Source organism: Trichomycterus rosablanca, chromosome 26, assembly GCF_030014385.1.
Source record: "Trichomycterus rosablanca isolate fTriRos1 chromosome 26, fTriRos1.hap1, whole genome shotgun sequence".
Lineage (NCBI taxonomy): Eukaryota > Metazoa > Chordata > Actinopteri > Siluriformes > Trichomycteridae > Trichomycterus > Trichomycterus rosablanca.
The window spans coordinates 17,535,523-17,563,241 of record NC_086013.1 but is presented as its reverse complement, the minus strand read 5'-3'; the positions used below and the strand labels follow the sequence as shown (position 1 = coordinate 17,563,241).

Sequence of the window (27,719 nt, the reverse complement as noted above, 5' to 3'; positions counted from 1 at the left end):
CCTATAGTTATTTTCAGTTAACGATCTAATGATCCACTTAGGACTTTTAGCTGATGCTTTTATTTAAAGTGTGGAATACAGTGCATTTGAGGGTTCAGTGCTTTGGTTAGAAAACCCAACAGTGACCCAACTTGGCTATGGTGGGGCTTTAACCTCTGAGTTATCCTCATAAAGTTAATTTTATTTTATAGCAGTGTAGTTTGTTTGCAGAAATAAAAAGTTACACATTTATGACTTTTAATTTTTTTATTACAGGCATCATCAATCCCAAACAGCCCAAAGATGCACCCAAGAGTTTCACTTTCGATTACTCTTACTGGTCACACAGCACGGTAAGATATTGGGACTCAAATGGAAAGTCAAGTCAGGTCGACTTTATTTATATAGCGCTTTTTACAATAGACATTGTCTCCAAGCAACTTTACAAAATCCAGGACCAACGGATACAAAAAAACCCTGTTGAGCAAGCCGAGGGCGACTGTGGCAAGGAAAAACTCCCTGAAAATTACAGGAAGAAACCTTGAGAGGAACCAGACTCAGCAGGGCCCTCCATCCTTCTTGGGTGGCCTGGAGGAAACTTTAAATAAATAGGATTTAAGAAAGGGATCTTATGCAAGTGATTTATTGTCAAGGGGCTTTCTCAGGGGCCCACCAGTTCCAACTTGGCATTAGTAGGACTCGAATCAGTGACCTTCCGATCAGAAGGCCAGTACTTTGACCGCTGAGCTACGACTGCAAACAGAATATTCAAGTATTGTTATTTTTGGGGGCGGCATGATGGGTAGCACTGTCGCCTCACAAGGAGAAGGTGCTGGGTTCAGTTCTCAGGTGGAGATAGCCGAGTCCTTTCTGTGTGGAGTTTGCATGTTCTCCTTTCACAGCACAACGACTTGTAAGTTCGGTGAATTGTAGACACAACATTGGTCGCGGCAGTGTTCGACATTGAACTGTAATGTAAGGAATCGTGGATAACCTCAAGTCATCACCTGTCCCGCCATGTATGGAACCAAAATGGAAAACATGAACGTAAAATCTAAATAAATAAATAATAATTTAGTTTTCTTGACTTTTTTGTGCTAATATTACCTCACTGTCCCTGTTAGGAAGAGGACCCATCCTTCGCATCTCAGAGGAAGGTTTATTTGGACATCGGGGAAGAAATGTTGCTTCATGCCTTCGAGGGCTACAACGTTTGCATCTTCGCTTACGGCCAAACCGGAGCTGGAAAATCGTACACGATGATGGGCAAACAGGAACCAGACCAGCAGGGCATCATACCCCAGGTACCGGCTAAAGAGGAGGGTATCAACAGAATAATGTAATCATTTTAGATGCACAAATAATGACAGTGAATTGTTGTAAAGTGGGTGTTTGTGGAGCAGTTCGATGACATTAAGCTGACAGTCTGGTATGTGTGTGTATGTGTGTGTGTGTGTGTGTCTGTGTCCTGCAGCTCTGTGAAGACTTGTTCAAACGCATTGCAGAGAACACCGACCCCGACTTGTCCTTCTCTGTGGAGGTAATTGTGTGTGTGCACGAGTGCTTTCTCTTCTCTTCTCTCCTCTGTTATAAATGGCTGACTGAAAGCTGTCGCTCGTGTCTCTCCAGGCAGTAAATGTGAATTAAATCGCACCATTACCATCATTATTGTGCGTTTTTTTTCCTTCCGATATAGTCATATCCAGTTTCCAATTGTAACTTCCCCTGCCACTGTGGCCCCCCGCTATCATTTACAAAAATTCACGCCCTGCCGCCCCGTAAAGTGCGGCATCAGCGAGGGACCACGCCCAGTCCGGATTCTTAATCTGTATTCAAACTCGAGAACTCCAGGTCTTAGCGACAAAATATGAAGCTGATTATGGGTGACCTATGAGTAAGGCCCTGCTTAATTCACGTCTCGTGCAGCGTTCAAGTGCTTCACGTTTACTGGTTAATCTGCACTATGAGGCGTCCTAGCAATCCTACAGCAATTCAGTTAGTGTGAAGCAGCTTGGAAGACTCCCAATCGATTCTGTGGACGAGAATCTTCGTGTTTGGGACAGAACATGAAGCCTGGCAGCGTCGCTGGACGTTCAACTATTAACGTAGCTGTGCTGTGTATCGTAGCTTCATTTATTCTATCGTTTAATTTATGAGTGTAATTTAATGACTCACAAAATCTGGCACGTTCCTTTAAATATCTGTGAAATCATCCATTTTCCCGTGGATTTAGTTGGGCTATGCCTATGAGTATAAGCCGATACGAAGTAGGCACCGACGTCCTTAACATAGCGGTCAGATACGTATGTCCGAGCTATGTCGTCTAGTTCTGCAAAACAGGCATATGGTGTCAAACGTTTATTCAGTTAAAAGTTTAGCCATAATACTGATCCTCACAGACCGTGTGTGTATGGTGTTAGTTCTATTCTCAAATAAAAAGATTAGTTTAGTATTTTACAGAGTTTTTCAGCAAGTCCTTGATTGAAAATGTGATTAAATTGTTGATGTGTAAATACTAGATACAGACTATCAGGATTAGACTTGATATTTCTAAATCTGTGTCTACAGTTCCCGCTTGTGTAGTAGTATTTTGCAGCAATGGATTCGACCCGTGAACCGAAATAAGTGCTCAGCGGTTGGCCTTTGTGCTCTTTATGTTAAGGTGTCCTATATGGAGATTTACTGTGAGCGTGTGAGGGATCTGCTGAACCCCAAGTGTAAAGGCCCCCTGCGAGTCAGAGAGCACCCCATCATGGGTCCGTATGTGGAAGATCTGTCCAAGATGGCTGTTACTAACTATAGCGACATCGCTGACCTGATGGACTGTGGCAACAAGGCCAGGTAGTCGTGTTCCGAAACACATTCGTATTACAGGTAGCAATAAATCCAGGCATCACACACACACACATTGTTTAAGTAAGAGGAATGTGTGTGTGTGAGTGACCCCCCCCCCCTGAACACACACACTCCCCACTGATGTGTGTTGCACGTTACACAGTGTACACAGAGGGAACCAGTTTGTGTTTATTTTAAAGGTGGTTCTCTGCAATCTCATCTTTCTTACAAATTTAAACGCTATTTTTTTATGTTATCAGAAAACTGTGAGGACTGTTTTGACCTTGAAGTAACATTCTTTTTCTTAGTTGATCATTGAAATGATACAGTAGTATTAATGTACATATAAGCAACCAACACAATGAACCTTTCTACAGAACGGTGGCCGCGACCAACATGAACGAGACCAGCAGCCGCTCCCACGCTGTTTTCACCATCCTGTTCACACAGCGCCGCCACGACCAGATGACCAACCTCGACACTGAGAAGGTCTGTAGATTACATGGACGTCCTTATCGTTCATCGAAAATACTGAATTGTTGTTGTAGAGAGAGAATAGATGTTTGTGCTGAACTGTGCAGTTCCATCCAGTGTGTGCATACAGTGTACACATCACACTGCCAGACAGGTTCTATTTAAATGATGTTTAGGTTCAGCAGGTCTGGCAGTGATCATGAACTGTTTGCTGTGGGGGCAATTACTTTTCCACATAGGTTCAGGTAGAGCAGAACGTCATTCTTCCTTCAATAAATAAAATCCTTGTTTGTTTTTTTTAAAATGCCGTTTTCCTCCCAGTTTAGCAAAGCCAATCCGCTGCTGGCTTAGTCTGGTCTTTCCCACCCAGCAGACTGGAGGCCAATTTTGTCTGCTAGGGGGCACCCAGCAGACTGGAGGCCAGTTGTGCCTGCTAGGGGGCACCCAGCCAACCGGTAGCACCCAGGAGCTCAGAATCTCAGCGCTGGTGTGCTAACGGGTTATCCCGCTGCGCCACCTGGGATCATTTTTTGACTATTTGAAAAGTAGACGTGTGGCAAATACGCATAAAAAGTAGAAATTAGGAAGAGAGTTTTTAAGCGTGTTAAATAGCGTGACTTGTGCTCATGACCGTGTGTTGGGGTGTACGGTCCGTGAACACATCGTTCTCATTTAAATCATCGGTTTATCGAGTGTCTTTTGGCAAGAGTGTGTACTGTGGATGGATGGGTGGATTTTTATCATCTTGCTTGTGTTGATCTTCAGGTGAGCAAGATCAGTCTGGTCGATCTGGCAGGAAGTGAAAGAGCCGATTCATCCGGTGCAAAAGGCATGAGGTTAAAGGTAAGACCGGATCTTAATCACTTCTCTTCACTTGTAATGTAACGGTATGATTTGCTCCTGTATGTCACAAGTATTACATTCCAGCTCAACCCACTTTCTTTTGTCTTAATTTGCAGGAGGGTGCAAATATCAACAAGTCTCTGACCACGCTAGGAAAGGTCATCTCAGCGCTGGCAGACATGGTGAGAAATGCGTCATCCTCCTCGTGGTAGTTCTAATAACCTGACGATGTGTCTGAACGTCGCAGTAAAGTTGGAACACTAGGCTGATCGTGAACAACGTCCAGATGTAGATCCTGTGTTGTGAGCCAAAAAAGGGTCGCAGAGAAAAATAATAATTATATAATTACATAAATAAGGCACATAAACCTGTATAGTCTAAGTACTATTCTAACACAAAATAAACTTCTATAGACCGCCCCCTTGTGGAGGCTTTACTATACATCTTGTAAACCACCGTGGGACCAGATTGCCACCATTTTTATTAATTTAAGTCTATTTAGTTTTGTGTTTCATTTTGATGTATCGTTGTGTTGCCGGGTTTGGGGTTAAAATCATAAACAAAATGTGGGTCGCTTGAGAGGAAGGTTTAAAACCTTGCTTTAGGGAACAGTCTATTCAGGGGCTAAGTAAACCTGCATGTAAATTAATAGAGATGCAATACGATGTTCTATAGCAACACTATTTAATCCTTTGTACTGGAACATGATACAAAAAACACATTAGGCACTTGGGTGGTGAAGCGATCTAACACGTTAGCCAACCACTGCTGAGATCTCGAGCTCTCGAGTGATTTCAAACAAAATGTAGAGTAAAAATACCTGGATTATTTTTCCTTTAAGCTGCTGTTCAGCATCTCATTTATGACTTTCAGCTTTTTGTGATTAGAATATAAATCTGTAATAATGCCACCATGCGACTGATTTAAACTGATTGATTGAAATCGAATCGTGATCGTGTCCTTTACTTGAACCAGCAAAGCACCAAGAAGAGAAAGTCTGACTTCATTCCATACAGAGACTCGGTGCTCACATGGTTACTGAGGGAGAACCTGGGTGAGTGTGTGTGTGGTAATGTAAATAGATGCAGCAGTGCATGTGATTTGCATTGGAATTTATTAGATTTGAATATTTGGTGTGTCAAAGGGGGGAACTCGCGTACAGCCATGATTGCGGCACTCAGTCCGGCAGACATCAACTATGAGGAAACACTCAGCACACTCAGGTACACACACACACACACCATCACGCTGAACTCGTTACCTTTTTAAACTGTTAAAGTGTTGTTGGTAAAACAGACAATGAATGGATTATATCACTGGTATTGCTATTATATTGCTTATATTATTGTTATTGCTGTTGCTAATGTTCTGAATGTTAGGTATGCGGACCGGGCGAAGCAGATCCGCTGTAATGCTGTTATTAACGAAGACCCCAACGCTCGCTTGGTCCGAGAACTCAAAGAGGAAGTGGCCCGGCTGAAAGAGCTGCTTCTTGCTCAAGGCCTCAGTGACCTCATTCCTGCAGCAGGTAGAAATAATCCTGATACATTTAGGATAGAATGTGAAAATCAACATACTTTCTGTTAAATTAATATTGGAGGCAGATACATACAAACTGGTTATGTCTAATTATGTAAACCTGTTTAGCATCCTTAACATGATGTTGATGTTGCAGGTACAACTATTGTCATTACTACAGTATAATAATTAAATGATAATGATAAAACTAATACAAATATGTCTCAGTGTCCTCCGTAGCTGGAGTTCCAGGTCTGCCCCAGCAGCCGGCCCTCCCGGGAGTGGAGCAGATTACCCCTGATGCATCGGTGGAGGCCGACAGTCCTGACGGCCCAGTCAAACCCATCAGCAAGGAGGAGGCTGTCGAGAGACTGAAGGTAAAACCAGTTTCACCAGCGTGTAAAACATTTATTTTAGAATGATGAGCAGTCAAATGCACTAGACCACTACCATGCAGCTCTCGAGTTCATATCCCAGGTGGTGCTGTCGACCTGGCCAGGCACTCGGACAGGCACAGTCGATGCACCCATACTAAAGGGTGTCCCAAAATTCACGCAAGAAGTAATTTTGATAGAGAACACAGGTTTTTAATTAAAAATTGTACATTTTTAATTGATTCATAAAGTATACAGTATAGGGTTAAATTTTCCATGACCGTTTTGCATAAATGTGGCTGAATTTCGTTGATACAGCGCTCAATTTCCTCCTTCAAGGCGTGGGTGGTCGTGGGCTTGATGGCATAAACCTTAGACTTCAAAAAACCCCAAAGAAAAAAGTCCAACGGCGTTAAATCGCATGATCTGGGCGGCCAATTCTGATCACCAAAACGGGAAATTACACGACCAGGAAATGACTCATGCGGTAATTGAATTGTTTCTCGGGCTGTATGGCATGTGGCACCGTCTTGTTGAAACCACATGTCGTCCACATCCATATCTTGCAATTTAGGCACAAAAAGCTGGATTATCATGTCGCGATAGCGAGCACCATTAACTGTTATTGCCTGACCAGCCGCATTTTCGAAGAAGAATGGTCCGATGATGCCTCCAGCCCAAAATCCGCACCAAACAGTGACACGTTGTGGATGCATTTGTTTCTCAACAATCACTCGTGGATTTTCTGAACCCCGAATGCGACAATTTTGACGATCAATGAAGCCATCAAGATGAAAATGAGCCTCATCGCTGAAGATGACTTTGTTCGAAAAATCGGCATCCACTTCTTGTTGTTCCAAAATCCATTCAACGAACTCTCTTCGCTGTGCGTGGTCAGTAGGCTTCGGTTCTTGACTCAGTTGAACTTTGTAAGCATGAAGATGCAAATCTTTCGTGAGAATACGCTGTAGAGAGCTTCTGGAAATGTTCAATTCTTGACCGCGGTGCCGAATTGATGTTCCTGGACTCTCAACAACACTCTCACGAACTGAAGGACGGCCAGAGTGTCTAAGATCACTAATTGATCCAGTCTCCCTGAATTTTTTAATTAATCTCTTCACAGTTGATGAAGTTAAATCACTATTCTGACCACATTTTGTACGAAAATTGCGAACTGTAGCTGCCAAACCTTCATTATTTTTAAAATATTGCTCAACGATGAAAACGCGTTGTTCTTTCGTGTAGCGCTCCATTTTTATTAACCCTGAACTGTGAGCTGTCACGCTGTCTTTTTTTTCGTTGGCAACACTTGGCGCCAAATTCAAATCTTGCGTGAATTTTGGGACACCCTTTAGTAGGGGTGTCCGTAGAATTGGCAATGATACAAACATCTTTCAATCTGTTAAGTGTCTGTCCATTCTATTCAAGCAATTCCAAACTCTCTTTTAATTTTTTAATTCTATTTAATATTTTTAGGAAACAGAAAAGATAATTGAAGAACTGAACGAGACGTGGGAGGACAAACTGCGCAAGACTGAATCCATCCGCCTGGAGCGGTAAGGACGCAAACATGCAGCTACATATTGTATCTGTAATATTTGTCACGCTCAATTGTTTCCGATTCTCAATCAGTATTAAATGTAAAACAAAGAGAGCTTGAATAAGCACAAATAGTAGTCATTTAGTAATGATTGTATTTATTGGGGGGGAATTAGGGATTGCTTATGTTCGGTCACAGAATTATAACAAATGTAATGAACATAATGCATGATGGGCACTTATGTTGGAAGAGAAGACTTGGCTCCCCATCCTCGTTCCGATGTGTCTGAAACGTCTAGTGGTTTCAGTGTAGTATAAAGTCAGGGCAAATCCAGCTTCTAAACTTTAGCGCATCCTAGCCAATTCCCCAGGTGTGTATCCTTCCTCCATTGCTACCCTGATGAGTGGGCTGTACCTAACATGCCCTTTCCGACACGTGTCACATTGCGAACTGCTTTTCTTCACCTACCAGAGAACACGGAGCAGAGTCACGCACCGCTCTCCGCTGTTCACCAACTCTGTGCAGCTCCCCGACTGGCCAGTAGAGGCCGCAATTGCAGCATCGATCCACAAGGAAGTCACTGTTCCTTAATTAGCATTAGGCTGCTGTTCCACCCTAGTGCCTACAGCTGGAGATTTCTATTTAAAATGTACATTCAGAATGATAATGTTGGTCAGTTATCTGCTTAATGAAATTAATGTTGTGATTTAACAATGTACCAAAGAATTAGTTTTTAGACTCAGAACCAACCTATTATTATTTTAACACTTTATAATGTGTGTTTGTGGGATCAGGGAGGCTCTGCTGGCCGAGATGGGAGTGTCCATACGAGAGGATGGAGGGACTGTTGGTGTATTCTCCCCTAAAAAAGTACGTCCCTGTACCTGCTCTTGTCCTTAATCCGTATCTTCATAATGACAGTGTCTTAATAACTGAGAGTTTGTTCCAGACTCCTCACCTGGTGAACTTGAACGAAGACCCTCTGATGTCTGAATGCCTGCTGTATTACATAAAGGACGGGATTACCAGGTACGTGTACGTTACTCTGCTGGTTGAGTCACAGCACACACTAGATGGCACATAATAGAGTGAGTGGGCGTGCACTGGTGCCCACGTATGCCTTTTACATTGTGTGTGTGTGTGTGTGTGTGTGTGTGTGATGCAGGGTCGGACAGGAAGATGTGGATATCCGTCTGAGTGGGCAGTTCATAAAGGAGCTGCACTGTGTGTTCTGCAGTGACGTGGAGAACACCGGAGAAGGTGAAAGTCTGGGCTTTACGTAACGGACCCGAACAGTGCAGGTTTATTGGAGTGAGGGATTGGCAGATCGAGTACCCTGTAGAGGAAGTGGGCGAGTGCTCAAGTAATTGTACTGTGTGGCGCTAGAGGGTGGGGGTGTAAGATGTGCTTCTTAAATGTGTGTATAGGGTGAGTTCTCGGGTGTATGAGGTGTGTTTTGGTATCCCTTTTCGTCTTCCTTATTTAGATGTATCTAATTCCTATTACACTAGTGTCCCTACGCATGCCCCACACCCGTACTGGTCCATCTACACATCTCCTTTGAAATGGGAAGCTGCCGGACCCTTATTCATACACGGCTTTAACTTGTACAAAGAAGAGGACACATGCCATCCGCATGCTGGCACCATGACCACGCTGCCAGTAGGCATTACTGCAGCAGCACCACTTAGATTTAAACCCAAGATTGCTTTTTCTGTGCCACCCAAACGTCCCAAAATGACATTTAATTTCATTTTCATTTCAGTTTTAGCGCTGCTTTATCCAGGTCAGGGTCGCAGTGGTTCCCTGGAATCAATGAGGGGCGCAATGAGGGGTGCCAATTCATCATGAGGCCTTGGTCAGCGCCACCCCAATATGAAATAGCCAATCAATAGATACTATCATAGCCGATAGTATCACTGGGGATTCAAACTCTGGATCCCAGTGGAAGTGGGTTAGCCAAATTTACTGCTGTGCCACCCGAGTGCCACAGAACAGGGTCTGTTATATCATATACTGTATATCATACCGAGTACGCAAGCTTTACTGCTTTATTATTTCCTCTCTGTGTAGTTATCGTGACGTTGGAGCCGTTACCTGGGGCCGAAACCTACGTCAACGGGAAGCAGATTACGGAAGGAGTCGTACTCAGACAAGGTAGCTTCTGAATCCATCATTCGTCCACCTCCGTCCCTTACACAGCTTTTATCAGCTTAACATTAACGCCACAGAAAGAACGGAGACGCCTGTCTAATGCCCGAATGAATCTGCCATCCTGTTCACCGTGTGTGTATCTGCCAGGTAACCGGGTTGTGATGGGGAAGAACCACGTGTTCCGCTTTAACCACCCCGAGCAGGCGCGTATGGAGAGGGAACGCAGTGCCACACAGGAACACCAGGGTGAGCAAGTGGACTGGAGCTACGCACAGAAAGAACTGCTGGAGAAACAAGGCATAGACATCAAACAGGAGATGGAGAGGAGGTGAGAGCGGAGGGGCGGGGTTCTCCTTTTTGTGGTCTTTTTTTAATATTAAAGCTTAGATCGAATCGATGGATGGGTTTCGGTTTCAGAGAGGATGAGTTATCGGCAGGTGAAACAGGCATCGAGACAATAATGTTAGATTTACGCAGGGGCGGCTCATGTCCCCCTTTAGTTCTAAATTTAGCAGTCTGTGAATGTGATCAAAGGCTGTCTGGTGCCCCTTCAACACGCCAAGCTTTATTGTTTACGTCGAGTCTCTAATGAGGAGAAACCCCACCCAACCTTCCCACCCACGGACACGATCAGACAGCCAGGTTGGTGGCACTGCTCAGATCAGAAACATCCAGTGCTTACTGTGACAGTATACTGTCGAAGCAACTGAGGGTCAAGGGCCTTGCTCAAGGGCCCTACGGTGGCAACCTGACAGTGACCTTTTGATTACTAGTCCAGTACATTAACTATTAGGCTTCAACTGCAAGGCTCATCTGAAACCCACCAATAGGAGGACAGCAGAGGATGCTATTAGATGGAAAATATCCTTCTAACCTCATGCTGTCTTTAAAGTATGGACACTCCATGTTCTCCTCTTTTATCAGCCATAAACCCTCTCATCTTCTTAAGCAATAGAACGCCAGAGGGAGTTTGTTATCGCGAATAACACACGACCTCAAGTGTTCTATTGCTTTTATACAACAGTTTTTACAAAATAAAAAAAGAAAATAAATCAAATTAGCCCTGAATTTCATAATAAATATGCTTTAATATTGACAATACCTTCTGCCAAAAAGTAGTTCCACAACGAATATAAAGTTTAACACTACAAAGCAGACATCCCAAGTTGCAAAAACTTTTCAGGGAGGTAAGAAGAACAAGAAGAAAAACAAGAAGAAGAAGAAGGCAAGAACCTCCGAAGGGAAAAAAAGAAATAAAAAAAACCTCTCGCACGCACCAAAGGACTCGGATTTATGTTCCCTACATAGTGCACTAGATAGTGAATTAGACAATTGATTTATGTTCCCTACATAGTGCACTAGATAGTGAATTAAACAATTGATTTATGTTCCCTACATAGTGCACTAGATAGTGAATTAAACAATTGATTTATGTTCCCTACACAGTGCACTAGATAGTGAATTAGACAATTGATTTATGTTCCCTACATAGTGCACTAGATAGTGAATTAAACAATTGATTTATGTTCCCTACATAGTGCACTAGATAGTGAATTAGACAATTGATTTATGTTCCCTACATAGTGCACTAGATAGTGAATTAAACAATTGATTTATGTTCCCTACACAGTGCACTAGATAGTGAATTAGACAATTGATTTATGTTCCCTACATAGTGCACTAGATAGTGAATTAAACAATTGATTTATGTTCCCTACACAGTGCACTAGATAGTGAATTAAACAATTGATTTATGTTCCCTACATAGTGCACTAGATAGTGAATTAAACAATTGATTTATGTTCCCTACACAGTGCACTAGATAGTGAATTAAACAATTGATTTATGTTCCCTACACAGTGCACTAGATAGTGAATTAAACAATTGATTTATGTTCCCTACACAGTGCGCTAGATGATTGTGTATCAGATAACGGATTTAAAACGCGATCGGGAATAAAGTCGGTGTCGCTGCGTGCGCGTTTGTGTGCATGAAGCTCGTCGTTACTGGCGACGCGTCAGCGGAGTAATACAGTCGTGGTGTGAAAAGGCCGTCCTGTTATCACCAATATCAGCACGGTTAGAACGCTTCTCAACCAATCAGATTGTAAGGTCGGAACTAACTGTTGTATAAATCTTTATAATACACGATTTAAATTCCAGTAAAAAAAGAGTCTTAAAATTCATGTTATTCATGATTAATTCTGCTCAGATGTCCAACATGGTGTTCTTTTACAAAGTCTCCAGTCCGCCTGGTACAAACGTGTTCTGTTCTTATCTCAGTATTGATAAAAACTCTTAATTTAGGATAGTACATTTTCTGAGTGTTGGTAGAAGACTGTAAGATGGTTTAGTAGGAGCAGAGTGAAGCTCATGGATGTGTAGAATAAACCTTCTCTGAATCGTCTGGTGTATCTCAGGCTGCAGGATTTGGAGAATCAGTATCGCAAAGAGAAGGAGGAGGCCGACCAACTACTGGAACAGCATAGACTGGTGAGAGGAGGAGAAAAGATCACACACACAAACACAACATTATGAGCACTGACAGGTGGAGTGAATAAGACTGATTATCTCTTCATCACGGCTCCTGTTAGTGGGGGGGATATATTACGCAGGGAGGGACATTTTATCCTCAAAGTTGATGTTAGAAGCCGGAAAAATGGGCGAGCGTGAGGATCTGAGTTTGACGAGGACCAAACTGTGATGGCTAGACGACCGGGTCAGAGCATCTCCAAAGCTGCAGCTCTTGTGGGGTGTGTCCCGGTCTGCAGTGGTCAGTATCTATCAAAAGTGCTCCAAGGAAGGAACGGTGGTAAACCGGCGACAGGGTCATGGGCGGCCAAGGCTCATCGATGCACGTGTGGTCCGATCCAACAGACGAGCTCCTGTAGCTCAAACTGCTGAAGAAGTTCATGCTGGTTCTGATAGAAAGGTGTCAGAATACACAGAGCAGCACAGTTTGTTGTGTATGGGGCAGCATAGCGGCAGACCAGTCAGTTAGGAAGGTGGTCAAAATGGCATGCTTGACCGGTGTGTTTGTATGTATACATACACACACACACACACACACACACACACACAGTCCTCTGGATCAGGGTTTTTCAACACGAACAATGCATCAGTACTCATCACAAAGCGAATTATACTTAATTAATAAAAATGGAACCATGGGTTTACCAGATGTAACGTAAAGCCTCCACAAGGGGGCGTTAGTGTACAAGTTTTATATACAAGTGTTTATTAGTTTATTTCTGTGAGGACGATTTTTTTATTTTTTTTTCTCATTTCATCATCATCTTTCTCTTCTTGAGACATACGCTGTACATACGTTTTGCACTTTATTATTATTATTATTATTATTCATTATGGACTTTCATTTCTGTACTGCTGTTTTTCTCTTCCCTTTTTTATCTCTAACAACCACCTGCTTTTTTCTTTTTCCCTCATCTTTATTGTTCTTGTGCTCTCGCTCTCTCCTGCCCCCGTCTTTTGACTTTCTGACTCTCTCACTCTCTCTCTCTGCAGTATGCGGACTCTGACAGCGGCGATGACTCGGATAAACGCTCCTGTGAGGAGAGCTGGAGGCTCATTTCCTCACTGCGAGAGAAACTTCCAGCCAACAAGGTCTCACACACACACACATTTGTTCCTTAACACTCCCACTGAATAAACTTACCAGACCCTTCTCTTCATATGAAATCACTTTACTCTTCTGGGCTGGACAATAGGACGTTACACTAACGGTAAGTGTATAATGATTATACAGTGAGGTGAAAAGGTCACAAATGCCTGTTACTAACTGGGTTTCCATCCAAACGTTTCGCAAGTGTAATACGCATTTATAAAATATCGGCAGAAAAAAAAGCGGAAAATGTCACGTTTCCATCAACTACAGTTATGCGAAAAAACCTTTACGTGATGTAAGAGACGTCGGACAGAACGAGCGACGGCCCGTCTAATGTGGGCTCAAATCTCCGTGCCACAGCGACGTTCACCCCGCATCTGGGAACGTAAACGCACTAAACAATTTGCGGAGCACATCGTGCAGAAGCATTTTTCAGACGAGCTTTGGATCTAGAATTTCAGAATGTCAGAATCAGCCTTTGATGAGCTGTGCACCATGATCGGGTCGTCTGTAGAGCCAGAGGTTTACAGTCACCGGCCACCCGTGCCGACTGAAAAGAGGAGATCGCTATTGCCTTGTACAAGTAGTAGTGGGCGAGACGTTCGGCGTGAGCGTAACGACAGTTCACCGTAGCGTACACGCTGTATGCCGAGCAATAACATCAAAACCAATGAAACGTTACGTCGTATTAGCAAATGCGCAGGAGGCAGAAGAAATAGCGCAGCGTAATTACGCAGCGCACCACGTACCACAGGTGTACGCTGCACTGGATGCTGCACACATTCCAATCCTCCCTCCAGCAGTCGGGGTACAGGGACTATGTAAATCGGGATGGCCATCGATTGTCTTGCAGGCACTTGTGGATGACCAGTTGTTGATCGGTGATGTATGTGTCGGCTCTCTCGGCAGCGCACATGACGCAGCAGTCTTTAAAACATCGCACCTTTTCAGGTACACTACACACGTCGACAGTATATACGCGTGTGCGTGTGACTTAGAGCTTGAAACGTCATCGTTTATTCGCAAAACCCGTTTCCGTCCCCTTTTTTCGCATTTCGGCGATGCGATATTCTAACTTTTCCACCTCGTTCAAGCGTGAAAACTTTTTTTTGCGATATTTGGGTCTTTTTTCGAAATTTGAGAATTTCTCCATCCAGGTTTTTTAATGCGCATTTTCAAAATTTGCAAAAAGTTGGTGGATGGAAAACCCTCTACTGTGTCACACTTTATCGTTTCAGATGATTTAAAACAAACAAACAAAAGTATTGGGACGCCCCTTCTAATTTTTGAGCTCATGCGTTTTAGCCACAGCAGTTTCTAACAGGTGTAAGGAATTAATCATATCAAGACAATGATGTGCTTTCAATTTTGCAGCAGCAGTTTAGGGAACGTCCTTTCCTGTTCCAACATGACTATAGAGCTTGCTTTGTGCAGAGAGGTACAAAGACATGAAGAAAAGCTCGTTTTACAGTAACTCCAGTGACCTGCACAGAGCCCTGACCTCTGGAACGTCAACTGAAGCATCAGTGCCCAGCTATACAATTGCTCTTTTGACTGAATGGGCACAAATTCCCACAGACATTTTGTAAAGTCTTGTGAGAACCCTTCTCAGAAAGCTGGAAAGATCACCTAGAGGTCACTGTAGTTTAACAGCATGTTGTCTTTAATTGGCATAAATCGAGGAAACCAGGTGGGGCCGAATACTGTTTTACAGCACAGTGGTTAGCAAACCAAGTTAATCCCTCCTGTGTGTGTGTGTGTGTGTGTGTGTGTGTGTATGCAGGTGCAGTCCATAGTGAAGAAGTGCGGCTTGCCGAGCAGCGGGAAGCGGCGTGAGCCTCTGCGTGTCTACCAGATTCCTCAGCGACGGAGTCTTCCTGCCAGGCTAGAAACCAAACAGCACCCGAGTCTGGAGGAGCTGCGCACTCAGGCTATCAAAGAGATCTGCTACGAGGTCTGCGCTGACGTTACGCACACACACACACACACATTGCTAATGTTTACACGTTATAAACTCCTAAACTGGGAAACATAAAGAGTTATGCCTGATTCGATCGCTGTGTGTGAACTACTCAACAACTCGAGCCGAGCGGCTGAAGAGAGATATCTAGCTCGTCAAGTATCTGGATCTGAGTTACCCGACTGGCAAAGAGTGCTGTGTCGAACAGCCAATGAGAACACAAGATACGGTGTGAGGGGAAACGCAGAGGTGTAATATAGTTTATATCAGAATACATCGACACACACACACGTTTTATACAGTATTTCTGACCTTATCGTTCTCTCCAACACATAATACCCACACTGCATTGCAACAATATTTATTAACTTCCAACTCACTATGGAACGATCCATGCTGTTCGCGTTGCCAAATCCACTCAGATTCATTTATTTTTCCTCTTTGATTTTACGCTGCACATCAGCGCACACACTTTGATCGCTCGCTACTTGTTGACGTGCATTTTTGGACGTGGTGTCGTTAAACCCCTCGTCACTTCTCGCGTTTGTTTTGTAGTTTGGGAGAGCAGAGAAGCTCGCCTGCGATTCCAAAGACTTCCGATTACAAGAGATCCAGTCGTGTAGTGTGAACTTGGCATTGGGCGACTTTTACATGATACACTTGGTTTGACAGCATTTGGAGACACTAGGAGAGAAAACGCTTCGTAAAAGTGTTGCCTCGTTAATCTAAAAGCTTAATGAATCGTATTAACGAGCTACAAAACCACGACAAGCGATTGCAGGATTCCAGAAACTTTAGCTCTCTAAAATGCAAACTGCAAACGCGGTCTAACAGTTTCACAGCTGGCCGGTCACTCTGCCGGATCTTACCTCTCAGCGTGGTGCTAGATTAAAGGTGGAATGAAACAGTTCGGTGTTTTTGGGGAAACTGTGAGTTTCTCTCTGCCACTTATCACAATTCCTTACTGGCAGCGCTTTGAAAAGGTCAGCGGTAAATGTGCGTGGCAAGGTAAGCGACTACACAGTACCTCGTGAAAGCAGCCTTAGGCGCTCGGAATGAAAAGAAGCGAAAGAGAAAACAGCAGAAAACATTGATGTGTTCCTTTTATTTTCCTGTGGGTGTTTTTCAGTCTTAACACTGGGGTACGGTGGCATAGAAAATGCCCCGCTGGTGCTGCACTTGAATACATTCACCCGTCTGTGATCAGCAGCAATAATCTAACAATAATACTTGATACCGGTCTAATGTTTTGGCTCATTGGTGTATTTTTTACTTGGAAAATCAGCAAAAACATTTGGGCACTCGTGTGGCGCAGCAGGAAAACACACTAGCCCATTATTGCTGAGATCTCAGGTTCCAATTTCAGCTCAGTCTTACTGTAAAATCAGGATGATTTCTCAATACTGCTGCAGTTGCGACCTCTGCTGGCTGGTCAGGGCGCTGCACATAGCCTGTGAATACTGGAATGCAGGTGTGCGCTACCGATGATAAAAAAGAAGCAGTCAGGTATTGCACACTAGACCGAATGCACCCTGCAGTACTAATTTAACTCCTTCTGTCTGTCAGGTGGCTCTGGGAGATTTCCGGCACACCCGTCAGGAGATCGAGGCTCTGTCCATCGTGCGCATGAAGGAGCTGTGCAGGACGTACGGACAGAGGGACCCTCAGGAGCGAGAGAGCTGGAGGAGCGTGGCCAGGGAGGTGTGCGACACGGTGGGGATCGGAGAGGACGAGGGCGAGGCGGAGGAGAAGCCGGCGGGACAGGAGAGGGAGAGGGAGAGAGGAACGGAGGCCAGAGGGAAGACTAACATGGGAGATCTGAAGGCGCACATCGATAAGCTGACCGACATTCTGCAGGAGGTGAAGCTGCAGAACAACATGAAGGACGAGGAGATCAGATCACTCAGGGACAGAATGGTCAAGATGGAGAGCATCTTTCCAGTAGAGCTGCAGGTAAGATCCTGAGATATCTGAGATCCTAGAGTGTCGGGCGCCCACTTGTTCGAATCTGAGCTCTGCTACGGGTGGCTGGGCGCCCCAAGCGGGCATGATCAGCACGGAATTGACCACTAGTCTGCTGTGTGGGAAAAGACGGGACTATCAAAGGGGGCAGGGTCTTCGAGGCTGTGTAAGGACCCTGTTTAGTAGCCCATCAGGGTCTCCAGCAGCGGAAGAGTGACTGGGTACGATAAATTAAAGGAAAAAAGGGAGAAAATGCAGAAATTAAGTAGCAAAAAAACAGATTTTGGAGTGTTCCTGTGGGAAGTTGTGCCCATTTAGTAAAAAGAGCATTCGTGAGGTCAGGCACTGATGTCCTTACATTTACATGTTCAGCACTTGTCCAAAGCGACTTACAATTGAGACCGTATACATTGCAAGCAATTGTGGGCTGGCTGATGTGGGGCTTGAACCAGCAACCTTCTGATTACTAGTCCTGTACCTTAACCGCTGTGCCACCACTGCCCTACTAGCACGTCCTTGATGTTTGAATAACGAAATCTCCTCTTTTAGGACGACGACGAGGACGAGGACGACTCCATAGCCGATGCGGGCGGAGCACGAGTCGACGACGAGGCGGGGCGTGGCAGCCGGCATGTGCAGGACGACCCCGGGTATCAGCGCGGCCGCCACAGGTGGCAGTACCCCGATAAATACTGCGACCCCAAGCGTCGCCGTGACGCCGGCGCTCCCTCCTCTCAGCAACCGGTCCGTCCTCAAAGCGCTCCCTTCAGCAACGGGTCGGGGCGTGTCCAGAACGCTCTCTCCTCCCCTCAGACCGGGCGTGTCCCGAACGGACCTTTCCTTCCAGGGATGGGCCGCTTCCTGCCACCCTTGGAGAGGAGGTTGCTGTTCCCGTTCAAGGGAAACCCGCAGCACAGAGGCTTCCAGTGGGGCGCGCCGTCCGGCCAAAGGGAACTGGAAACGCCGGAGGGGAGGGATTCGGCCTCGCCCCCGTCCTCCTCCGTGCACACCTTCCACTCCCCTCCTTCTCCCACCAAGGGGCAGTGGCAGCGGCGTAACCATGGAAACAGAGGGCGCGGCAACCGGAACCGGTCCAGGAACCGGGGGCGCAACCCTTTCGACGGGTTCGTCCAGAATCAGCATCAGTACGACGGGGAGCGCACGGAGGGCGCGGACGCTCATCCACGCGCCAAGTACACTTGGTACAGCCCGAACACGAATCAGGACGCGGCCCAGACGAACCAGAGCAAGCAAGGCTTCCAAAAACACCTCGATCGAGGCTTTTACGTGCCCCCTCGGCATCAGTCTGCGCCGCCCGAGAGGAGCCTGGGCAACCCCGGGGAGAGTTCTGCCCCGCCCACCACGCAAGAGCTCGCCAGCCCTATGGAGACCTGATCGGTCGACTTGTCCGAGACGACGGCCGACGGCGATAGGGAAAGTGACGTTCAGGAATCAGGATGTCGGATCGAATCGTTTTGATGAGAAATGTGGTTACAGATGTCGTGGATTTGATGGATTTGTTGCAAGTGTTCGGCAGTTTTTACTCGTTTTAGGTTCATTAAGTGATAAACTGGTGATTTTTGCTGTGGTTAAATGTACAAATGTTTGGAAAGTCTCCTCCCGCCTGGTCAAAACTAAAGAGGAGTTTTACAAAATATGCTGGAATATTATTACAGATTACTGTCGATGTTAATACTAATTATTTGTAATATTACTGTGGGGAGACACTACGCGTGCTTTCGTTGCACTCTGGTTGCACAACGAGCGCTAAGCAGCTTTGCACACAAACCTTTTACCGTGCAATCGTGCGATGGTTTTAGACGAGAATCGGCTCCGGTGCCTTATGGTGGACGCCTACAATCCTTTCACTGTTTCCACTCGCTGTTTATAGTCTGCGTACGGCGGCGTGTTCGCGTATAGCGCTTCGCACTGTTCGTACGACAGAACGGAACGCCGGACCTTCGTGCCTTATCGTGCGCGGTGAGGTTGTGGGTTTTCTTTTCTTTCTTTCTGATTTTGTATATTTGGAAACGGCTGCTGCTGAGTTCTGAGTTCTGCCTCGTGCCGCGGAGGAAACGGTGTCGAATACGATGAAACAGAACGACAAGAGCTACAAGCCCATCGCGAGTGCAGATAGAAGCAAATACAGACCGAGCCGCCACCAGTCAGGCACGGGTGCACACGTCTGTATTTATATATTAATAAATCTTACAGTATAAAGGCTCAGATCATTCGTGGATTGTTTTTTGTCCGTAATCAGTACGCTAAACATAATCAAATGCTTCACAGTGCTGCATCAGATTATCAAGGGTTGGTTTGTTTGTTTGTTTATTATGATTGTAACGTCATGTTTGTTTACAGTCATGACAGGAACGGTAGTTACTCATTACACAAGGTTCATCAGTTCACAAGATTATATCGAACACACAGTGTTGGACAATTTAGTGTCTCCAGTTCACCTCACTTGCACGTCTTCGTACCGTGGGAGGAAACCGGAGCACCCGGAGGAAACCCACGCGGAACGCTCCACCTGGGGATCGAACCCAGGACCTTCTTGCTGTGAGGCGACAGTGCTACCCACCGAGCCACCGTGCCGCCCATCGAGGGTTGTCAAATTAAAAATGGAACGGAAGTGAAACACTCCGGGTCGTACCCGGTATGGATTCTCGGCTGGTTGGGGCAGGGGCAGGGGCAGGGGCGTGGTCGTTTCAGTACTGTGTTTGATACGTAGGTCATTTAAAAATCGCTCGAGGTCCAGTGCACTAGCGTTAATCTCAGCTGTGTGTCTGTAGGGGAAGGAAACGCTCGAGCAGAGGTTTATCATTATTGCTGCCGCGACTGCGGCCTCTGCTGGCTGCTCGGGGGCCTGCACAAGGGCCGACTGAGGTCACTGGTTGGGCCCCTTTTTGTTCGGGAAGATACTGAATTCGAATAAATTAGAACTGACTACATTTATATTTACATTTTTGGCATTTAGCAGACGCTTTTATCCAAAACGACGGTGACAGCATATTGTCCAAACAATTGAGGGTCAAAGGCCTTGCTCAGGGGTCCATCAGTGGGGCTTGAATCAGCGACCTTTCGATTACTAGTCCAGTACCTTCACCACTAGGCTACAACTGACTAGATTGAAAGCTGCATTTTTAAATTATATCATCACTTTTTATTGTCTTTTAATCATGTTTTATTAGAAAGATCTCGATTGTATTCTGTGTTTTGATGATTTTTTTTTTTAGGTATAAAATGATGAAATAAGTAAACACACTATTTAGAGGACGTTTATGATCTTATACTGATATTATAATAGTGCGTCGTTAACAATCTGGTGTTAGTTTCACGTTGCTGCCGTGTTAATGGGGTTTTTACACTCTGGTTTTGGATGTTTTGGGGTGTTTGTAGGGTAGCAGTGTTTTGGGACTGAACCTCACATCACAAGCGTTCATCTGTACATTTTTAAACCTCTTTGGTTCTACGTTTGTCTGGTCTGTATTTGAATCCGTTTGCTTTGCCTGTAGATCTTGTCGTTATGAATCATATTCTTTGGCACCAGTTTAACTCCATGATGTGCCTGCTGGGGCAAAAAAACAACAACAACATACCAAAGAGCTTCGAGGTCAGAAGCCACTCAGGTGCTGTTATTTCTACACTGTGGATGTCCGACCCAAATGTTAGATGTTTTTCCCCATCGTTTTCATCTCTCGCTCCCTCCCTGTGCTGCGTCTCTGTGCTGCGTCCCTGTGCTGCGTCTCTGTGCTGCGTCCGTGCTGTGTCCCTGTGCTACGTCTCTGTGCTGCGTCCCTGTGCTGCGTCTCTGTGCTGCGTCCCTGTGCTGCGTCTCTGTGCTGCGTCCGTGCTGTGTCCCTGTGCTACGTCTCTGTGCTGCGTCCCTGTACTGCGACTGTTTTAGCATGGACGTTTTTACGTGTTAGCGTTTGAGAATCTATAACAAACAAACTGTATTTTAGAAGTTTTTTTAACCTGTGGCGTTGGAGCCGCACGCGGGCGCAGACGTGTCAATGATATGCAACTTAAACTTTGACTATTAAAGGAATGTTGTTACCTGAACAAGCTCTCATATTTTCTTTTTTTTAAATGCATTTTCTCCCTTTTTCTCCCCCCTTAGCGCGTCCAATTGCATCGTGCTTCCTCTCCGCCAATGCCGATCCCCGCTCTGACCGAGGAGATCGAAGCTAACACACGCCCCCTCCGACACGTGGGCAGCGAGCCGTATGCATCTTATCACCCACACATTGACGAGTGTTGTGCCACCTAGTGTTGTGTACAGAGAGACGCACCCTAAGAGCACTCTTACCTCATCTCTGTGCAGGCGCCTCTAATCAGCCAGCAGAGGTCGTAATTGCACCAGTCATGAGAGAGACCCACATCCGGCTTAGTCCTGGCAGGCAGAGCTGAGATTCGATACGATGTACTCCAGATCCCAGCTCTGGTTCCAGCGTGTGCTTTTACCGCTGCGCCACCTGAGCGGCAGCTCTCATGTTTTCTAGTGTGTGTGTGTGTGTGCTGCTGTGCTCCCACCCTAAACGTCCTCCTCAGAACCTTCTCCCAACACAGCTCTCCTCCCTCTACTGCACATGCTCAGATGGTCTCAATCCTCCTTCATCCTTGTGCTTTTCTGAGCAGCCCAGTCTGAAGGTCTCATTAGAACCATTTCAGAACCAGTTCTGGTCTGTGTTCTGCGCACCTAGTTTTAAACAGTTCGGCACATTTTTGCTAAAAATAATGAGTTCCTGAACCAGGAACGTTCATTCTCAGCTGGAACCAAGAACAGCACGAACTGTAAGCATCCGTGGGCGTGGCAAGTTGTTACCGTTTGCTGATGATGCTTCCTTGGTTCAATTAAGGACGCAGGTCCTAAGAAGCCTGAATGGAACCAGTTCATGGTATTTTAATAGGAAGGAGCAGCTTGTTTGTTTAGTGTGTACCCGACTGCAGCTTGATTGCACAACACTAACAGCACCTAAAAATCAGTCAGTTCATTCTGGTCTCTGCTAAAATCACTGGGCGCGGTGCGTTAACACACCCGACAGGACACCATCCCAACAATGCTGCACCTACTACCACGTTAATGGCATTGCTGCTCTCCGAGAGTGACCTGGGGGAGGGCGGGGAGTGCACAGAGCACAACGAAGCAGTCAGTAATTGTATACCTGCACAGTTAATTTACCTGGATGATGTAGCTCATCCTGGTCACCCCAGAATCACTTGGCACGGTGCGTTAACACACCCGACAGGACACCATCCCAACAATGCTGCACCTACTACCATGTTAATGGCATTGCTGCTCTCTGAGAGTGGTCTAGGGGCAGTAATTGTATACCTACAGTTAATTTACCTGGATGATGTATGCTTTACAGACATAGCCAATCATGTAGGTATGTGGCTGCCCGACGGGCTGATAGCACTGCCAGGGAGGCGAACGCTGGATGTTTATGTATGAGATGTTGCTGTCTCCATCTGTAGTGCTGAATGGAAGTTTAAGAGCCACTCGTGACACGAGATCATGATCCGAGCAAAGTTCTTTATTTATAAACCACAAATCTAACCAAACTCAGTCTGGATTTCAGTCTTCCAGCTTCGACGCACTGTGGAACTGCAGGACGGGAACGGCGACGGGTTCTCCTCCTTCCACACGTCTACGGGACGTTTAGGCGCTGGAAAATTTGGGCAGCTGGTTTCCCAGGATGACGCTGCGCTCCAGGCCGGCCTCTGTGATGGCTGCCAGTCTGACCACCCCCCCGGAGGATCCGTCACGTTCCATGGCGAGACTCAGAGCTAGAGAGAGAATTTACCGACACACAAGTTACAGTCAAGTAATTGTATACCTACCATATAGGTGCAGCTAAAAGTCATGCATGCTATAACACCTCTGGTGCTGAAACTTTTGATTGTTATAGCATACATCACTTTTAGCTGCACCTATATGCTATAATTCTTTTATTAAATGAAAGTGTTTCCGGACCCCCCACGCCCTCACCCTCGGCAGTGAAGCGCAGGCACTCCTCCTTGGTCATTCCGCTTTTGTAGTTGGAGTCGACGAAACCGTAGATGTACGAGCTTCCGGATCCGCCCACGGAGAAGGGCTGTCGGACCAGCATGCCGCCCATGGGTACAGTGTAAACCTGCACCGGGGGGAACCAGGTCAGACGGATAACACAGTCAATACAGGTCTGTGTCTGTTGTTATGAAGCATTATGAACACCGGAGTGTCTCTTCTGTATTTCGAATGAGTTGCGGCGTATGATCTTTAGAAGAGGCGTCCGCATATTTCCGAACCGCGCCGGTTCCTCTCACCTGTCCTCCTCGGCGCTTGTCCCAGCCTGCGACGATGATCCCGGCCATCAGTTCCTCTCTGTACCTGTAGCACATGTGCTTGAACAGATTAGCAGCCGTCTGCACCTGCGGGGGCTCGTCCAGCTCGATACTGTCACAGGAGAGAAGAAACGTGTTCATGCATCAAGGTCCTGGTGGGTCCGGTGCCTTATACAGTTACTACAGAGCATAAATACACCCGGGACGAGACAAGTACCTGGAGAGAACAACCAAACCTTGGTAAAACCCACCCATGTTCAGCTTTGTGTTTGTGTTTTGTAGCGATGCACCATGGGAAGTCGTGCGTTACCTGTGGAAGCTGAGCTGGTAGCTGACTGCGTCGGCGATGGCCTGAGTGTCGGCCGCGGATCCCGAGCGGCAGCAGAAGATGCGCTCGTGAATGGGCGTGAGCTTGTCTGTTACTCTGTTAGCAATGTAAGCTCTGGAGGAACCACAGAGAAAAAATAAATCAGTAATAAATAAATGAAACCAACACGGTTTAGACTGTAGAGCTGAAATATTGTTGTTATTTAAACATAATAAACATTCAGGGTCAGTTTTCGTACCCGGTGGTCGTACGAGAGTCAGCACCGATCACCACGCCACCGTCAAACTGCACCGCCATGATGGTGGTCTGAAATAATAAAACAACGTTCAAAACATCAGTGCAGGAAAAACACCGAGCTCTACAAAATTCAAACATTTTAAGGTTTCATCTTTATTACTTCTATATTATATTATACTACATATTATTATATTTTCATTTATGCATTTATTACTGTTTATTGACTGAAGTAAAAAGCATCACAGCTGTTTTTTTATTGCTGGATTATCACTAAGTTGAAAAGAGTTTATTTAAGTTCATTTCCAAATGCTGACGGACGACAGCAAAGATATAAAACAATATATGGCCAAATGTTTAAATAGTAAAGTCTGTGCATCCATGGTACTGGGAAAGTTCTACACTCGATATCTGACCTTATATCTGATGGATATTATTAATATTATTATTAAGTGCCATCTACTCGATTCCGACTCCGACTGACCACATCTGATCTGGTATCATGAATAACTGAACACTGTATATAGGTGGTTCTATATGATTTTATTTACATTTGACATATAGCGGACGCTTTTATCCAAAATGACTCACAGTACTGTGACCGTGTGCTGTCTAAGCAATTGAGGGTTAAGAGCCTTGTTCAAGGGCCCAACAGTGGCAGGCTGGCAGTGTTGGGGCTTGAACCAGTGACCTTTTGATTACTAGTCCAGTACCTTAACCACTAGGCTACACCTGCCCTTACTCTGGAGCTTTATTATCCAGTTGCTGAAGGATTTTACTCTCAGGATTATAATCTACAATCAATTTCAATCAAACCAAGTAGATATCATACATTAATCCCTATTAATCTGTCCTATCAAATTAAATATTAATTAAGAATTCAGTAGTTTTATATCATAGCAATTAAATTTTATCTTGATTTTTGTTTCCTTTAGTAAAAAACACCTAAATATGATTAACATAGAGATCAAGAGATTTCTCCAGTGCTGCTGCTGGGAATATAACTGTGCCTAGTGGTTAAGGTACTGGACTGGTGATCAAAAGGTTGTTGGTTCAAGCCCCACTACTGCCAGGTTGCCACTGTTGGGCCCTTAAGAAAGACCCTTAACCCTCAAGTGCTTTGACAATATACTGTCGCAGTATAAAAACGTCTCCTAAACGCCGAACATGTAAATGTAGCCCAACTCAATTCTTTTAAAACTTGCACTGTAGCTATATTTTAATATTTTATAACTATTTTCTTCTAGTTTTGCATGATTTTGCATTTTAAGTTTATTTACTGAGGTGAAATAATTCTGTATTACAGAGAAACTGATGCTAACTTGCTAGCTCATCACTAACCATAAACATAGTAAGTTACAATCCCAATTAGGCACTGATTATACATAAATGTTCACATATTAATATTTAAAAAAGCAAAACTGACTCGCAGTCAGCAATAAAAATAGAAATATTAATAAAAAAACGTTTATTTCAGGTTAGCTGTTAGCCGTTGTTGCTATGGAAGGCTAGCCGGTTAGCACAGATCTGCCATCTCATTCTTACACCGGAGTTTAACTTTCTCCTTCTCAGGTAAGTTTTATTCTTTATAGTTTTGTATTATTATAGTCGGTATTATTATTACTATTTCCTCACCCCTGTGCTGACTTCTTGCTTCTCCCAGCTCGGTACAAAGTCATTTTGAGAAGAAATACTCCGGGATTCAGTCATACAAGCCGCCATCTCGCTGAATAACGAACAACAAGGCTTGATCCTAAATTACACCATGCTCCCTATATATGAGCGCACTACATCTAGGCATCTAGGGCGTACGCACAATCGAGGCAACCTACCAAGTGCCCTAGATGATGATCAATGAGCAAATTGAGATACAGCCATTGAGACCGCAGAACTCTGTGTTATCATCTGCGGTTCCGAGGAGAAAATGTTCACGACGTGCTACATCATGGTCAGGGTCGCGATGGGACCTGAGCCACTGGGTTTAAAGCATCAGTGCCCCCAGAACACCAACTGCAACGCATCACCACACCCTTATAGCTTAGTTTTGTTTGCTAAACCAGGGCAGGGCAGTAGCTTAGTGGTTAAGATACTAAGATACCCCATCACTGCTGGGCGCTTGAGCAAGGCCCTTAACCCTCAATTGCTTAGACTGTATACTGTCACGACTGTAAGTCGCTTTGGATAAAAGCGTCTGCTAAATGCCGAAAATGTAAATATAAATGTAAACCACTTGTGTGTAATTATTGTAACGGAGACATATGACCAAAAGTATGTGGACACCCATTAGGTTCATGGGTTTTAGTCACAGCCATTGCTAACAAGTGTATGAGATCAATTATACAGACGGTGAAGCACCCAATCAATTCTTTTCACTCTGTCGCTTCTCTCTCTGATCCTAATGCCACCCACTGCCAATTAAGTGGGTTCCTCTGCAAATCTCATGCCAATTACAGCAGCTCTGTGTATGAAACCACTCACGATCAATACAGCCGGATCCGAGTCCATTTGTTTCTGACATAATTGCATCCCAGTCCACCCAGCAAACGTCTCAAAGCTCCTTAATGAGACACACAGCAGGTCATCAGTCAGCTGGTTAGTTAGCAGCATGTTTGTGGAAGACAGACTTTACGTCCAGGTTCTGGTGACTGCTGTGTGATCTTTTCAGCTAGAACGACAGCCGCTCCTCTGAGAAGCTTCTCACAAGACTTTGAAACGTGTCTGTTTATGGGAATTTCCATTCCGTCAAAAGATGATTTATCAGTAGATGTTCCGATTCATCCCAGAGGTGTTGAGTGGGACCTAGGTCAGGGCTCTGTACAGGACGGTGGAGCTTCTTGCTTTGTGCACAGGGGCTCAGTCATGCTGGAACATAACAGGGCCTTCCCTAAACTGTTGCTGCAAAGTCAGAAGCATATCATTTTCTTTATATGATTGATTTATTACCCCTGTTAGTGATTGTTGTGGCTGAAACACATACATTCACCAATTCTTTTGTCTATATAGTGTACTAATGGCAGTTGTAGCCTAGGGGTTAAGGTATTAAACTAGTTCAAGCCCCACCACTGCCAGGTTGCCACTGTTGGGCCCTTAAGCAAGGCCCTTAACCCTCAATTGCTGAAACAATATACTGTCCCAGTACTGTACGTCGCTTTGGATAAAAAGCGTCTGATAAATGCCAAAAAAGGAACATGTTAAATATTTGTTGATGTATTTTTGTCAATACAGGACTGAGTCTTTTCTGGTTGCCAATTTTGTACGTCTTATGTTTAATGGTATTTTACAACAGTTCTTAAACAGTCTTAAATCACATCATCTTAACTTTTTTGGAATACAAAGTAAATATAAGATGAAATATTTATAATGTCCTTCCCTAAATTCACTTCAGATAGACTCACAAATCACTGCTTTCTGTCTGACTGCCTTTCAAGGCCTGTCCCAACTTTAAACTACAGTTGGACTAAGTTTCTGAATTTAGATTTAGATGTTTACATTTACATTTACATTTTCAGCATTTAGCAGACGCTTTTTATCCAAAGCGACTTACACAGTGAGCGGAACACGATG

The 27,719-nt window shown here is 44.9% G+C and overlaps 2 protein-coding genes across 2 annotated transcripts in view; one reads left to right on the top strand and one right to left on the bottom strand.

Moving 5' to 3' along the window:
• kif1ca (kinesin family member 1C, a) overlaps positions 1-21,331 on the top strand; it is a 31,718-nt gene extending 10,387 nt beyond the window's left edge. The window contains exons 3-24 of the mRNA XM_062988944.1: positions 256-332; positions 1,104-1,283; positions 1,454-1,519; positions 2,642-2,820; positions 3,192-3,303; positions 4,054-4,131; positions 4,248-4,313; positions 5,107-5,185; positions 5,276-5,354; positions 5,511-5,659; positions 5,878-6,026; positions 7,500-7,579; positions 8,358-8,433; positions 8,513-8,592; positions 8,729-8,823; positions 9,637-9,720; positions 9,865-10,045; positions 12,137-12,209; positions 13,242-13,340; positions 15,125-15,295; positions 16,868-17,254; positions 17,813-21,331. Of these exons, the coding sequence (XP_062845014.1) occupies positions 256-332; positions 1,104-1,283; positions 1,454-1,519; positions 2,642-2,820; positions 3,192-3,303; positions 4,054-4,131; positions 4,248-4,313; positions 5,107-5,185; positions 5,276-5,354; positions 5,511-5,659; positions 5,878-6,026; positions 7,500-7,579; positions 8,358-8,433; positions 8,513-8,592; positions 8,729-8,823; positions 9,637-9,720; positions 9,865-10,045; positions 12,137-12,209; positions 13,242-13,340; positions 15,125-15,295; positions 16,868-17,254; positions 17,813-18,658 (3,386 nt within the window). The 3' untranslated portion in view covers positions 18,659-21,331. The remainder of the gene's footprint in view (positions 1-255; positions 333-1,103; positions 1,284-1,453; positions 1,520-2,641; positions 2,821-3,191; positions 3,304-4,053; positions 4,132-4,247; positions 4,314-5,106; positions 5,186-5,275; positions 5,355-5,510; positions 5,660-5,877; positions 6,027-7,499; positions 7,580-8,357; positions 8,434-8,512; positions 8,593-8,728; positions 8,824-9,636; positions 9,721-9,864; positions 10,046-12,136; positions 12,210-13,241; positions 13,341-15,124; positions 15,296-16,867; positions 17,255-17,812) is intronic.
• A 1,451-nt stretch (positions 21,332-22,782) lies between these two features.
• Positions 22,783-25,904, bottom strand: psmb6 (proteasome 20S subunit beta 6). Its single transcript, XM_062988945.1, has 6 exons — positions 25,791-25,904; positions 24,160-24,227; positions 23,904-24,035; positions 23,576-23,705; positions 23,259-23,403; positions 22,783-23,056 (listed from the first exon to the last, which is right to left on the bottom strand). The coding sequence occupies exons 1-6, from the start codon at positions 25,875-25,877 to the stop codon at positions 22,929-22,931; spliced, it is 690 nt and encodes a 229-aa protein (XP_062845015.1). The 5' UTR covers positions 25,878-25,904; the 3' UTR covers positions 22,783-22,928.
• Between the last annotated feature and the right edge of the window lie 1,815 nt (positions 25,905-27,719).